The sequence below is a fragment of the Arachis ipaensis genome, chromosome B10 (genome assembly GCF_000816755.2).
Source record: "Arachis ipaensis cultivar K30076 chromosome B10, Araip1.1, whole genome shotgun sequence".
NCBI classification, from domain to species: domain Eukaryota; kingdom Viridiplantae; phylum Streptophyta; class Magnoliopsida; order Fabales; family Fabaceae; genus Arachis; species Arachis ipaensis.
In genome coordinates this window covers 121,541,510-121,556,090 of record NC_029794.2, presented here as the reverse complement: position 1 = coordinate 121,556,090, position 14,581 = coordinate 121,541,510, and the positions used below count along the sequence as shown (strand labels likewise).

Here is a 14,581-nt window from a genome sequence, read left to right as displayed (position 1 = left end):
ATCATAATCTATAATATCAGGACAAAAACTAACATAATTTCAAAAAATTTATATTACCGTAATATTATTACGAACAAAAACATTAGTATTTACAAAAAAAAAAAATATTCTAACACTTAAATTAGCCTTTTAGAATTTTCCCAAGTTATATTTAAGTAGAATCTTATATTTCCACCATTCCTCTAAACGTAGCTTTATAAGTATTTAATATTGTAGTTATTATTGCCTTATAAATGGTCAGTTACTAATAAAGAATAAATATATAGTCATTCATGATAAAAGATAATGTTTACTGGTAATCGACTTATTATAACGTTATTATTTGATATTAGTAACCGATTTATATATCAGTTATGACCGACTTATTATAACCGCGAGATCAATACTCATCACAAAATCAAGAAGCAAGGGGAAGCTTTACTCAAACACGAACAAATTCAAAGTTTTAAATTCATGATGAGAAAAATGATAATGGCGATTAGTATGAGAAAAAAAAAATGGGAAGAGTAGAAGAAGCACCAATTGATAAGCTTAAACCCTACCTCCAAGCAATTATTAATCCCAACCCATAATTTGTCTCCAATTGAATAGCTCATATGAGTTGATTGGTTATATATAGCATATGCCTAGCTGGCATAACTCATTGTCTTGGCAAAATAGACTTGTGGAGATAGAAGAGTCTACATAATTCTCCTAGATACCTTTTTTAATTATCATTTTAATTCCAAGTTAAATATAATATATTTAACTAGAGATTTTTTTTAATATTAGGCCGAAATTATTATAATCCACCAAAATGGCCAAAAAAACTATGTTTGACACTGATATGGTCACCATTAATACGAGCTATAACTCGGCCTCATAACCGTTATTGACCATCACCATAACTCGTCATTTTGCCGTTATTGCTCGGCCTTTATGAGCTATAACTCGGTGGCGTTAACATTACCATAACCGACGTCCCAAACGGAAAGATAAAATCGGTTACGAAACCGATTTTATCACCTACAATGTAACGGACGAACATATTTCTATAAAAGGAAGGTAAAATGTCTTTTTTGAGACCTCTTTTTCTGAACTTAACACCATAACTGACTTAAGCATTGGAGTGCCTTTGCAGGTACACTCCACTCCCTTTGTATTGTTCACACCTTCACATCTACAACGAACATAAAGAACTCGGACTCTGAGGAGCGGACGTCCAACCTTGCAGCACATAGCTCGGCTAATCTCGAGGAGTTGAAGCCGACCTATTTCCCAGGCAAGATCAATTGGCGCCCACCGTGGGGCCGAGAAAATCATATTTTTCTTTTGGTCCCATCACTTCCATCTGCATCCATGGCTGACGCACCGCCTCCGTCACTGTCCGAACTCATGCGAATGGTAGCTGAGCTACAGCAAGCTAATCAGCGGATGGCTGACGAGAACCAAATAATGTCTGCTCAAATTGCTGAACTAAATCATGCTCGGATTGAACACAATGATGCTCATCGCCAACAGGCGGAGGACGAGGAACATCAATCCCAGCCGACTCATGTTTCGGAAACCGCTCAACATGAAGAGCAGCAGCCCGAAGACAAGAAAGAAGAATCCGAGGACCTTGTAGGCCCCTTTACAGAAGAAGTAATGAACTTTGAACTGCCGAAGAGGTTCACTCTGCCGTTGACCCTCACGCCTTATGATGGACTCGGAGATCCGAGGAAGTTCATAAAGAAATTCCGATCAATAATGATCGTCAATGGTGCATCAGATACAGTCTTATGTCGTTGTTTTCCGAATTATTTAGACGGTCCTGCACTTGATTGGTTGTGTGCTTTGCCTATTGCAGGTTCCATTTCACGCTTTCATCAGCTAGCGAAGCTATTTGAAGAACATTTCGCCGGATCTGCAATATACTTGCACGACTCCGATTACCTGAACACCATCAAGCAAGGACCAAACGAAAGCCTAAAGGACTATATGACTCGCTTTACCAAGGTCGCAATCAGCATACCAGATCTCCACCCCGAGGTCCATCTGCATGCAATTAAAAGCGGCCTCCGACCCGGGAAATTCCAGGAGACGATCGCAGTGGCAAAACCGAAGACTCTAGCAGAATTTCGAGAGAAAGCAAAAGGACAAATTGACATCGAGGAGCTCAGACAAGCTCGGAAATCTGACAAGTCACATTTCCGCGAAGAAGATAAGAGCTCATCCATTAAGAAAAGTTTTAAACTAACACCTCGATTTGATTCTTATACGCAGTTTAACACTAAGAAGGAGGACATAATCAAGGAGATCTTGAACTCCAAATTAATCAAACCACCAAGAAAGGCTGGCACATACCAGGATGTAAAGCATGTAGACAAATCAAAGTACTGTGCTTTCCACCAAAAACACGGCCACAATACCGATGATTGTGTGGTCGCCAAAGATCTCTTAGAACGACTAGCAAGACAAGGCCACCTAGACAAATACATTGGTGGTCAGATCCAAAAACGTGGCCCCAGTTCCACAACCAACGACCTCTCTGAACAACACCGAGGAAAAGAGAAGGCATCTTCAAACCAATATGAAAGACCACGAGGTATAATCAATTGTATTTCAGGAGGATACGCAAGTGGGGGATACTCAAACTCGGCAAGGAAAAGGTCATTCAGAGCAATATGCTCGGTAGAAGGACCAAAGCAAGATGTAGCAATCAATAACCCACAACCAGAAGTCACCTTCACACAGGCCAACTTTAACTCCAGCATACAAAATTTGGACGACCCTGTGGTAATCACCCTCCAGATAGGGGATCTATTAGTAAAAAAAGTGCTCTTGGATCCCGGGAACAGCGCCGATGTTCTGTTTTATTCCACATTTCAAAAGATGAAGCTCAGCGACAACATGCTACAGTCCACAGGAGGAGACTTAGTCGGCTTCTCGGGAGAACGAGTTCCAATACTCGGATCAGTTTGGTTACAAACCACACTGGGTGAGCATCCTCTTTCAAAAACTAATGATATTCAATATCTAGTAGTTGACTGTTTCAGTCCATATAACCTTATCCTTGGCCGACCTTTTCTAAATAAGTTCGGCGCCATTGTCTCTACAGTCCATCTCTGTGTAAAGTTTCCACTGCAGGATGATCAGGTTGCAACAATCCATGGAAATCATAAAGAGGCCCGACAGTGTTATAACACCAGCATGAAGTTCCAAAACCGCTCAACACAACAAGTCAACAATGTCGAACTCAAACAAAACGAAGACACACTAGCTGACCTCGACCCAAGAGCCGATTTTATCGAGCGACCAAAACCATCCGATGACCTACAAAAAGTGTATTTTAATAATGACCCTAACAATTTACATATGTAGGTACATCAATCAACCCAGCTGAGTTACAGGCCATAAAAACCTTTCTACAAGAAAATGCCGAGCTTTTTGCCTGGAAACCTGCAGACATGCCCGGCATTGATCCACAAATTATCAGTCATAAACTAGCAATAAACTCGGCAGTCCGACCAGTACAACAGAAGAAACGAAAACTCGGCGAAGAAAAAAGGAGAGCAACACTAGAAGAAACACAAAAACTCATCAACACTGAATTTATCAAAGAGATCAGATTCACTACATGGCTAGCCAATGTGGTAATGGTAAGGAAACAAAACGGTAAGTGGCGCATGTGCGTCGATTTCACCAATTTAAACAAAGCATGCCCAAAGGATTCTTACCCCCTACCATCCATAGACTCTTTAGTAGACAATGCATCAGGCTACGCTACTTTAAGTTTTATGGATGCATATTCAGGGTATAATCAAATACTCATGCACCCCTCCGATCAAGGCAAAACAGCTTTTATCACTGATTTCGGTAACTATTGTTATAAAGTTATGCCATTTGGATTAAAGAACGCAGGTGCAACTTACCAACGCCTTATGGATAAAGTGTTCGCCAAACAAATCGGCAGAAACATCGAAGTTTATGTCGATGATATGGTCGCCAAAACAAAAACCGGACATAATCACATCAACGACCTTACAGAAATATTCGGCCAGATCCGCCAGTACAACATGCGCCTCAACCCCGAGAAATGTGCCTTCGCCGTTCAAGGGGGTAAGTTTTTAGGTTTTTTACTAACATGCAGGGGAATAGAGGCAAACCCAGACAAATGCCGAGCAGTTCTGGACATGACCAGCCCCAAAACAGTAAAAGAAGTTCAGCGTCTAACAGGACGCCTTGCCGCACTTTCCAGATTTGTTCCCTGTTTAGCTTCAACTTCTATTCCTTTTTTCCAAACAATTAAAAAGAAAAACAGATTTGAGTGGAACGACGATTGTGAGAAAGCCTTTTCCAAATTAAAAACAACTCTCTCACAACCGCCAATTTTACAAAAACCCCTACAAGGGGAAGACTTATTTCTATATCTGTCAGTCACTGATTGGGCGATAAGCTCGGCCCTTGTATCAGACAGAAACAAAGTGCAACATCCGATATACTTCGTCAGTAAAACTCTCCAACATGCCGAGCTCAATTACCCAAGGATTGAGAAGCTCGCACTAGCACTAATATTCTCGGCACGACGTCTCCGACCTTACTTCCAGAGCCACGTTATCTACGTCAGAACAGATCACCCACTAAGACAAGTGTTACACAAACCAGAAATCGCAGGGCGACTCATAAAATGGGCAGTCGAACTGTCTGAGTTCGATATCAGATACCAATCCAGAGGACCGATCAAGTCACAATTTTTAGCCGATTTCATCGCCGAGTTTACTACACCATCCGAGGAAGATCATGCAAAACAATGGATCTTATATGTGGACGGATCTTCCAATAATGGGGGCTGTGGAGCAGGAATACGTCTGGAAGCCGAGGACGGATTCATACTTGAACACTCAATACACTTAGCTTTCAAAGCCAGCAATAACCAATCCGAGTATGAAGCACTGCTCGCTGGACTCCGACTCTGTTTAGATCTCCAAATCTCGACGATCAAGGTATATTGTGATTCTTTGTTAGTAGTACAGCAGGTAAACGACCTTTTTCAGGTCAAAGATCCTCTACTCTCTAAATACCTGCTATTAGTAAAAAAATTATTAAAAAAATTTGTCAAATTTGAAATAGAACATATACCACGCGAACAAAATCAAAGGGCAGATATCTTATCAAAGCTCGGCAGCACACAATCCGAGTTATCCACACTGCAACAATTCACAATAGCATCACCCACTGTTACTCTGACAAATGTGTTAAGTGTGACACAGGTAAAAGATTGGAGGGACGACTTTATACACTATTTACATACAGGTAATATACCAGAAGGGGTCGAGAACGATAAAAGGTTCCGGCGGCAAGCATCTTCCTTCACAATACTCAACGGAGCATTATACCGACGGGGATATACTCGCCTCTTACTAAAATGCCTCAACAAGCCAGAAGCTGACATAGCATTAGCAGAAGCACATGAAGGAATCTGTGGCACACATACAGGAGCTCGGAGCTTAGCATCAAAGATCCTCCGAGCTGGATTCTTCTGGCCGACGTTGAAACAGGACAGCCAACAAAAAATCAGGACATGCCAAAATTGCCAAAGACACACACCACTGATACACATACCTGCCGAGCAAATGCATCATTCAGAAATCAGCTGGCCATTTAACCAATGGGGTTTGGATATACTCGGGCCGTTTCCTACGGCACCGGGCCAGGTAAAATTTCTAATTGTCGGCATTGATTATTTCTCCAAATGGGTGGAAGCCCAACCTTTAGCAAGAATAACATCTCAACAAATGATTTCTTTCGTTTGGAAAAACATTATTTGCCGATTTGGCATACCTCAACATATCACAACTGACAACGGTCGCCAGTTTGCCGACCAAAAGTTTCAATCTTTCTTGCAGAATCTCAAAATAAACCAACACTTCACCTCCGTTGAACACCCTCAAACGAACGGACTAGCTGAGGCTGCAAATAAGGTCATCCTGCATGCACTAAAAAAGAAACTAGATGACGCCAAAGGACTCTGGGCCGAACTAATACCTGAAGTCCTTTGGGGATACAACACCACCCCACAAACATCAACAAAAGAAACGCCATTCAGACTGGTATACGGATCGGAAGCCATGATCCCCCTGGAGATCTCCCAGAACTCAATCCGAACTTACATAAACAACCAAGACGAAGCTCGGAAATCCGAGCTAGACATCATCGAAGAAATCAGAGACATCGCCGCCTTGAAGCAACGCGCGGCACAGCAAGCAATTGCTCGACAGTACAACAAGTCGGTCAAAAGCAGATCATTCGTCAAAGGAGACTTAGTCCTCCGCAAGACTGAAACTGCTCGGAAACCACCAACACATGGAAAGCTCGCAGCCAATTGGGACGGTCCATACCGAGTATCAAAAGTACTCGGTCAAGGAGCATACAAGCTAGAATCATTAGATGGTAAACTCATACCTAGTACATGGAATGTGTCTTCCTTAAAGAAATTTTATACTTAAAAGACAGGGACAGGCTTGTACTCTTTTTCCTACTACCAAGATTTTATCCCAAAGGGTTTTGCTTGGAGAGGTTTTAACGAGGCTAGCCTACCTGCACCTTTGTATTCAAAAGGTTCATAGAAACTCCGAATATATAGGAGACAAATATTATCTTCTTTATCAAACAACTATACGACTAATATTGTCGATCAAATATAACTCTATCAAATACAGCTCAGACAACATACATGTCTGAGCAACAAACTTCCATCATCAGATAATCACAGCAACAAAAATAGCAATAAGCTCGGAACACTTTCCGGCAAATATCAAACAGCTTTTATAAAGCATCACATTCAAAATTCAAACAAGTCAAATTCAACAAAGTTCAAACAAAACAAACTAACTATCATATGCAAAGTAAATTCAAACACGTCTCTAACAGAACACATTAAACATTATCGGCTTCATCTTCTGCATCGCCATCATCTTCGATCAGTTGACCATCTCGAACTATCTTCCCAGGATCCATACCAGAAAGATCGGCATCTGGAACCAAAAACCTAACCTGCAACCTCGCCCTTTCAAAACCTTCAACAAAAGAATCTAATATCTCATCCGCCTTTTTCTTCTCCATCTCCTTAAATTGAGCAGTAACCTCAATCAAACGAGTTTGAATGTTCACCAGATCACTTTCCTTTTTCTTCAAATCTTCCACATCTCTAGAGTAACTTTCTTTAGTCTCCTTCAACAACTTCTCGGTCTCAGTCAAACGGCCTTGAAGCTCAGCAGCAACACTCTTACTCTTCACCAACTCCTCCTTCAAAACAGCAACCTCTCCTTTCTCTGCAGCAACCCTCTTATTTTTCAACTCTTGGCTACGCCCAAGACTTGCAAGACAAAGACCAACAACCTAAAGAAAGAAAAAATACCAAAATTCATAAAGATGAAGAGCAAGAAAAAACCAATAAAATCATTACCTGCATATACTGCCCAATAGCCATGTCCCCGACTTCCTTTGCAAGAGTAACGTCAGCCGACGACTGGCAATACTCGTCCACCACAGCCATATAGGGATACTCCTTTCCCCACACCGAAAATGCCTCACTTTGTTCCGAAATTTCATGAAGTCTTTTTTGATTGCCCATAAAAGCCTGTATCTCTTCAAGAGGAACCCCTATCTCCTTATCGTCAGAATCATCCGACAAATCAACAAGGTCGGACTTCTTTCTCTTCTTCGCAATCACCTTCCTCCGACCTTGACGAGGCTGCGTAACCTCGCCGACACCAGCAACTTTCTCAGCATTAGACGACGATACCTCCTTCTCCAGATTCTTATTCTTGAAGCGCGTCCTCAAAGACGCAGCTGAAACACCAGGATATTTACCACCTGTGAAAACAACAAACACATCAGACATACGACAAGAAGCAATAAACACCTTATAAAAACCCTATGACTCACCCAAATAGGCTACCACAGCATCTTTATCCTCCTCCCACTTCAGAAGCTCATACATTGAAATTAAGTCTCCCCGACCGATATTTTCAACAAGAAACTCAATCACACAAACATTCCTCGGGGAGATAACCTCAGGACCGAGTATATTCTGAGGTTCCGAGCACCAATACAACGGGAACTTCTCAGCCAGATTTTCATCCACGAAAAACGGAAAATCTTTTTCCAAAGCCCTAACCTTTAAATACATTTCTTTAAAATCTTTAAAAGAGGATTTGTACAATTTGAAAATGTCAAAACCAGGAGTGCTATTGAAGTTTATCCAACCACCTTTCCACACCCCTTTAGCTTGAAATAAAGAAAAGAAAAGGTCAACAGACGGCAACACTTCCAGAAACACCATTAAAATTTCAAACGAACGGAGAAACGCCCACCCATTGGGATGAAGCTGTGACGGAGCACAGTTTAACTGCCTCAAGACCTGACATTCGAAATCAGTGAAAGGTAATCTAACTCTCAACTCCTCAAGAACGCAGCTGTGCATATAGAAAAATTCAAAGCCTCTGCCCCGGTGATAAACCCTATCATTAACACTACAGGGCAGTAACTCAACCCCAACCCCAGAGTTCCGCCTCACCACCCTACTAGCATCTACTTCCTTAACAGCAGCTTCATCACAAAACAGTGACACCCGAGACCTCACGTCATCCCCTACCCAGTCATAAGACCAGTCTATTTCACCTTTCTGCTCCTTCTCAAACCCCATTAGAAACAATAAACAAACATGCAACCAAGAAAAACAAAGAGTTGAGAGAAGAAAGGAATTAGAAGAACACAAACATGACCATACCTCTCTTGCTCATTCTCCAGACAAGAAGCAGAAAACCAAAAACGCCCAAAATTCCAATCAGCAAAACCAATTAATCACAACCAAAAAACGTTCCAAGTATCAAAACTCCCTCAGTCACATCAAACGACGAAAGGAGCATTGGAAACCATCAAAACATTAATGAAGCACCCACTCCTTCTCTCTCCTGAACAAAAAGCACGCACAATTTTCCACGTGGCGCAAATGGGAAGTTACTTTAATGAAGTACGTTGAACTGGGGGCTCACTCAGTAACCCACTTAGCCGAGTTATAACTCATTACAAAAGCTCAACCTTCTTCATTAAAAAACTTTCCTCAGGCTAAGCTTGGGGGCTGTGATATGGTCACCATTAATACGAGCTATAACTCGGCCTCATAACCGTTACTGACCATCACCATAACTCGCCATTTTGCCGTTATTGCTCGGCCTTTATGAGCTATAACTCGGTGGCGTTAATATTACCATAACCGACGTCCCAAACGGAAAGATAAAATCAGTTACGAAACCGATTTTATCACCTACAATGTAACGGACGAACATATTTCTATAAAAGGAAGGTAAAATGTCTTTTTTAAGACCTCTTTTTCTGAACTTAACACCATAACTGACTTAAGCATTGGAGTGCCTTTGCAGGTACACTCCACTCCCTTTGTATTGCTCACACCTTCACATCTACAACGAACATAAAGAACTCGGACTCTGAGGAGCGGACGTCCAACCTTGCAGCACATAGCTCGGCTAATCTCGAGGAGTCGAAGTTGACCTATTTCCCAGGCAAGATCAGACACTGTTTTGGAGATTTCTAATGGCTATAAAAACATCATCGCTATTTTTCCATCCACGTCACTATCGTCTTCGAAACGTTTTGTAAAAATTATCAATGACATTTTCTGTGCATGGCTAATACGTGGTTGACGGATTCTCTCTTTCTAGCGTAAAATTTTTTCACCCTAGCAACTATCTTCTCTTCTCCATTTTTTCTTCTTTTCCCAGCTCTCTTTTATTACTGTCACTTGATGAGTGGATAATTTATACACTTTTCGGCATTATTTTTACATAGTTTTCAGTATAATTTAGTTAGTTTTTAGTATAATTTTATTAGTTTTTAAATAAAAATCACATTTCTGGACTTTGCTATGAGTTTGTGTGTTTTTCTGTGATTTCAGGTAATTTCTGGCTGAAATTGAGGGACTTGAGCAAAAATCAGATTCAGAGGTTGAAGAAGGACTGCAGATGCTGTTAGATTCTGACCTCCATGCACTCAAAGTGGATTTTCTGGAGATATAGAACTCCAAATGGCGTGCTCTCAATTGTGTTAGAAAGTAGACATCCAGGGCTTTCCAGCAATATATAATAGTCCATATTTTGCCCGAGTTTAGATGACACAAACTGGCATTCAACGCCAGTTCCATGCTGCATTCTGGAGTTAAACGCCAGAAACAGGTTGCAAAGTGGAGTTAAACGCCAGAAACAGGTTACAAACTGGCGTTCAACTCCAAGAGAAGCCTCTACACGTGTAAAGCTCAATGCTCAGCCCAAGCACACACCAAGTGAGCCCCAGAAGTGGATTTCTGCATCATTTACTCATTTCTATAAACCCTAGTAACTAGTTTAGCATAAATAGGACTTTTTACTATTGTATTTACATATTCGGATCATTTTAAGTCTTGGTGACTCTGGTTCCCCTCTGGGGCCGAGACCAATGAACTCCATTATCACTTATGTATTTTCAACGGTAGAGTTTCTACACGCCATAGATTAAGGTGTGGAGCTCTGCTGTTCCTCATGAATTAATACAAAGTACTATTGTTTTTATATTCAACTCAAGCCTATTTCTTATCTAAGATATACACTTGTTCTTCAACCTGAGGAAGGTCAGATGATTAGCCATGCAGTGACAGCGCATTGGACCATTTTCACAGAGAGGATGGGATGTAGCCATTGACAACGGTGATGCCTAACATACAGCTTGCCATAGAAAGGAGTATGAATGATTGGATGAAGACAATAGGAAAGCAGAGGTTTAGGAGGAACGAATGCATCTCTATACGCTTATCTGAAATTCTCACCAATGAATTACATAAGTATCACTATCTTTATTTTATATTTTATTTATGTTTTAATTATTAAATCTCTATAATCAATTGAATCCGCCTGACTGAGATTTACAAGGTGACCATAGCTTGCTTCAAGCCGACAATCTCCGTGGGATCGACCCTTACTCACTTAAGGTTTATTACTTGGACAACCCAGTGCACTTGCTGGTTAGTTGTGCGAAGTTGTGACAAAGAACTAAGATCATGAACGTGCATATTGAGTTTTTAGCGCCGTTACCAAGGAATGGAACCGTCACGATTTCTGCGCACCAAGTTTTTGGCGCCGTTGCCGGGGATTGTTCGAGTTTGGACAACTGACGGTTCATCTTGTTGCTCAGATTAGGTAATTTTATTTTAATTTTAAGCTTTTTATTTCTTATTTTCGAAAAATACAAAAAAAAATTTCTTCTTTTTCGTTTTTCCAAAATAATTTTCGAAAAATCCAAAAAAAATTAATAAAATCATAAAATCAAAAAATAATTTTGTGTTTCTTGTTTGAATCTTGTGTCAGTTTTTAAGTCTGGTGTTAATTTTATCTTTTTAATTTTCTGAAAACTATTTTCGAAAATTTCATGCATTGCATTCTTCATGATCTTCAAGTTGTTCTTGGCCAGTCTTCTTGTTTGATCTTCATATTTTCTTGTTTTGTGTCTTTTCTAGTTTTTCATATGCATTTTTAATTTGTTAGTGTCTAAATATTAAAAATTTTTAAGTTTGGTGTCATGCATGTTTTCTTTTATTAAAATTTTTTTCAAAAATACATACTTGATGTTCATCATGATCTTCAAAGTGTTCTTGGTGTTCATCTTTGCATTCAAAGTGTTCTTGCATGTTTCCTTTGTTTTGATCCAAAATTTTCATGCATTTAGTCTTTTTGGTGTTTTTCTCTTTCATCATTAAAAATTTAAAAATAAAAAATATCTTTTCCTTTTTCATCTCATAAAAATCGAAAATTTTGAGTTGACTTTTTCAAAAACTTTTAAAATCTAGTTGTTTCTTATGAGTCAAATCAAATTTTCAATTTAAAAATGCTATCTTTTCCAAATCTTTTTCAAAAATCAAATCTTTTTCATTTTTCCTTTATAAATTTCAAAACTTTTAAAATTATTTTCAAAATCTTTTTCTTATTTTTATTTCATATTTTCGAAATTAATGCTAACAATTAATGTGATTGATTCAAAATTTTTAAGTTTGTTACTTGCCTAATAAGAAAGGTTCAATCTTTAAACTCTAGAATCATATCTTTTTAGTTTCTTGTTAGTCAAGTAATCAACTTTGATTTCAAAAATCAAATCTTTTCAAATTTCTCTTTCAAATCTTTTTCAAATTAAGTTTCAATCATATCTTTTTCAAAATCAATTTCAAAATCTTTTCTAACCTCTTATCTTTTCAAAATTAATTTTCAAATCTTTTTCAATTAATCCTATCCTTTTGTTTCAATCATATCTTTTTCAAAACTACCTAACTAATTCTCTCTCTCTAATTTTCGAAAATCACCTTCCCCTTTTTCTAAAACTTCATTTTTAATTAACTATTTATTTTAAATTTAATTTAATTTGATTTAATTTTCCTTGCTTAATTTTCGAATTTTTAATTTTAATTTTTAATTTAAAAACAAAAATACTTTTATTTTATTTTATCTAATTTTCGAAAATTCTTCTCCCTCACCTCCTTCTATTTATTTATTCATCTACTAACATCCCTTTTTCACCCAAGAATTCGAACCTACTCCTCACCCTTGTGTTTGAATTCTCCTTCTTCTATTCATATCTTCTTCTACTCACATAAAGGAATCTCTATACTGTGACATAGAGGATTCCATATTTTCTTTTTGTTTTCTTCTTTTTCATATGAGCAAGAACAAGGATATGAACATTCTTGTTGAAGCTGATCCTGAACCTGAAAGGACTCTAAAGAGGAAGCTAAGGGAAGCTAAAGCACAACTCTCTGGAGAAAATTTGACTGAAAATTTTGAAAAAGAAGGAGACATGGCCAAAAATAATAACAATGCAAGGAAGATGCTTGGTGACTTTACTGCACCAAATTCCAATTTACATGGAAGAAGCATCTCAATCCATGCCATTGAAGCAAACAATTTTGAGCTGAAACCTCAATTAGTTTCTCTGATGCAACAGAACTGCAAGTTTTATGGACTTCCATCCGAAGATCCTTTTCAGTTCTTAACTGAATTCTTGCAGATCTGTGATACTGTTAAGACCAATGGGGTTGATCCCGAGGTCTACAGGCTTATGCTTTTACCATTTGCTGTAAGAGACAGAGCTAGAATATGGTTGGACTCTCAACCTAAGGATAGCCTGAACTCTTGGGATAAGTTGGTCACGGCTTTCTTAGCCAAGTTATTTCCTCCTCAAAAGCTTAGTAAGCTTAGAGTGAATGTTCAAACCTTCAGACAAAAAGAAGGTGAATCCCTCTATGAAGCTTGGGAGAGATACAAGGAACTGACCAAAAAGTGTCCTTCTGACATGCTTTCAGAATGGACCATCCTGGATATATTCTATGATGGTCTGTCTGAATTATCTAAAATGTCATTGGACCATTCTGCAGGTGGATCCATTCACCTAAAGAAAACGCCTGCAGAAGCTCAAGAACTCATTGACATGGTTGCAAATAACCAGTTCATGTACACTTCTGAAAGGAATCCTGTGAGTAATGGGACGCCTCAGAGGAAGGAAGTTCTTGAAATTGATACTATGAATGCCATATTGGCTCAGAATAAAATATTGACTCAACAAGTCAATATGATCTCTCAGAGTCTGGATGGATTGAAGGAATCATCCAACAGTACTAAAGAGGCATCTTCTGAAGAAGAAGCTTATGAACCCTGCAATAGCAGAGGTGAATTACATGGGTGAACCCTATGGAAACACCTATAATCCCTCATGGAGAAATCATCCAAATTTCTCATGGAAGGATAAAAAAAAGCCTCAACAAGGCTTTAATAATGGTGGAAGAAACAGGTTTAGCAATAGCAAACCTTTTCCATCATCCACTCAGCAACAGACAGATAATTCTGAGCATAATCCATCTAGCTTAGCAAATATAGTCTCTGATCTATCTAAGGCCACTGTGAGTTTTATGAATGAAACAAGATCCTCCATTAGGAATTTGGAGGCACAAGTGGGTCAGCTGAGTAAAAGGCTCACTGAAACTCCTCCTAGTACTCTCCCAAGCAATACAGAAGAAAATCCAAAGAGAGAGTGCAAGGCCATTGATTTGACCATCATGGCCGAACCTACAAGGGAGGAGGAGGACGTGAATCCTAGTGAGGAAGACCTCCTGGGACGTCCAGTAACCAATAAGGAGTTTCCCTTTGAGGAACCAAAGGAATCTGAGGCTCCATTAGAGACCATAGAGATTCCATTGAACCTCCTTCTGCCCTTCATAAGCTCTTATGAGTATTCTTCCTCTGAAGAAGATGAAGACATTACTGAAGAGCAAGTTGCTAAATACCTTGGTGCAATCATGAAGCTGAATGCCAAATTATTTGGTAATGAGACTTGGGAAGATGAACCTCCCTTTCTCACCAATGAACTAAATGTATTGGATAGGCAGAAATTACCTCAAAAGAAACAGGATCTTGGTAAATTCCTAATTGCCTACAAAATAGGCACCATGACCTTTGAGAAGGCTCTGTGTGACCTGGGGTCAGGAATAAACTTAATGCCACTCTCTGTAATGGAGAAACTTGGAATA

At 39.2% G+C, this 14,581-nt stretch overlaps 1 protein-coding gene across 1 annotated transcript; it reads left to right on the top strand.

The window, feature by feature from the left end:
* Positions 1,339–3,342, top strand: LOC107621130. The gene has a single exon (XM_016323167.1). The coding sequence runs from the start codon at positions 1,339–1,341 to the stop codon at positions 3,340–3,342; it is 2,004 nt and encodes a 667-aa protein (XP_016178653.1).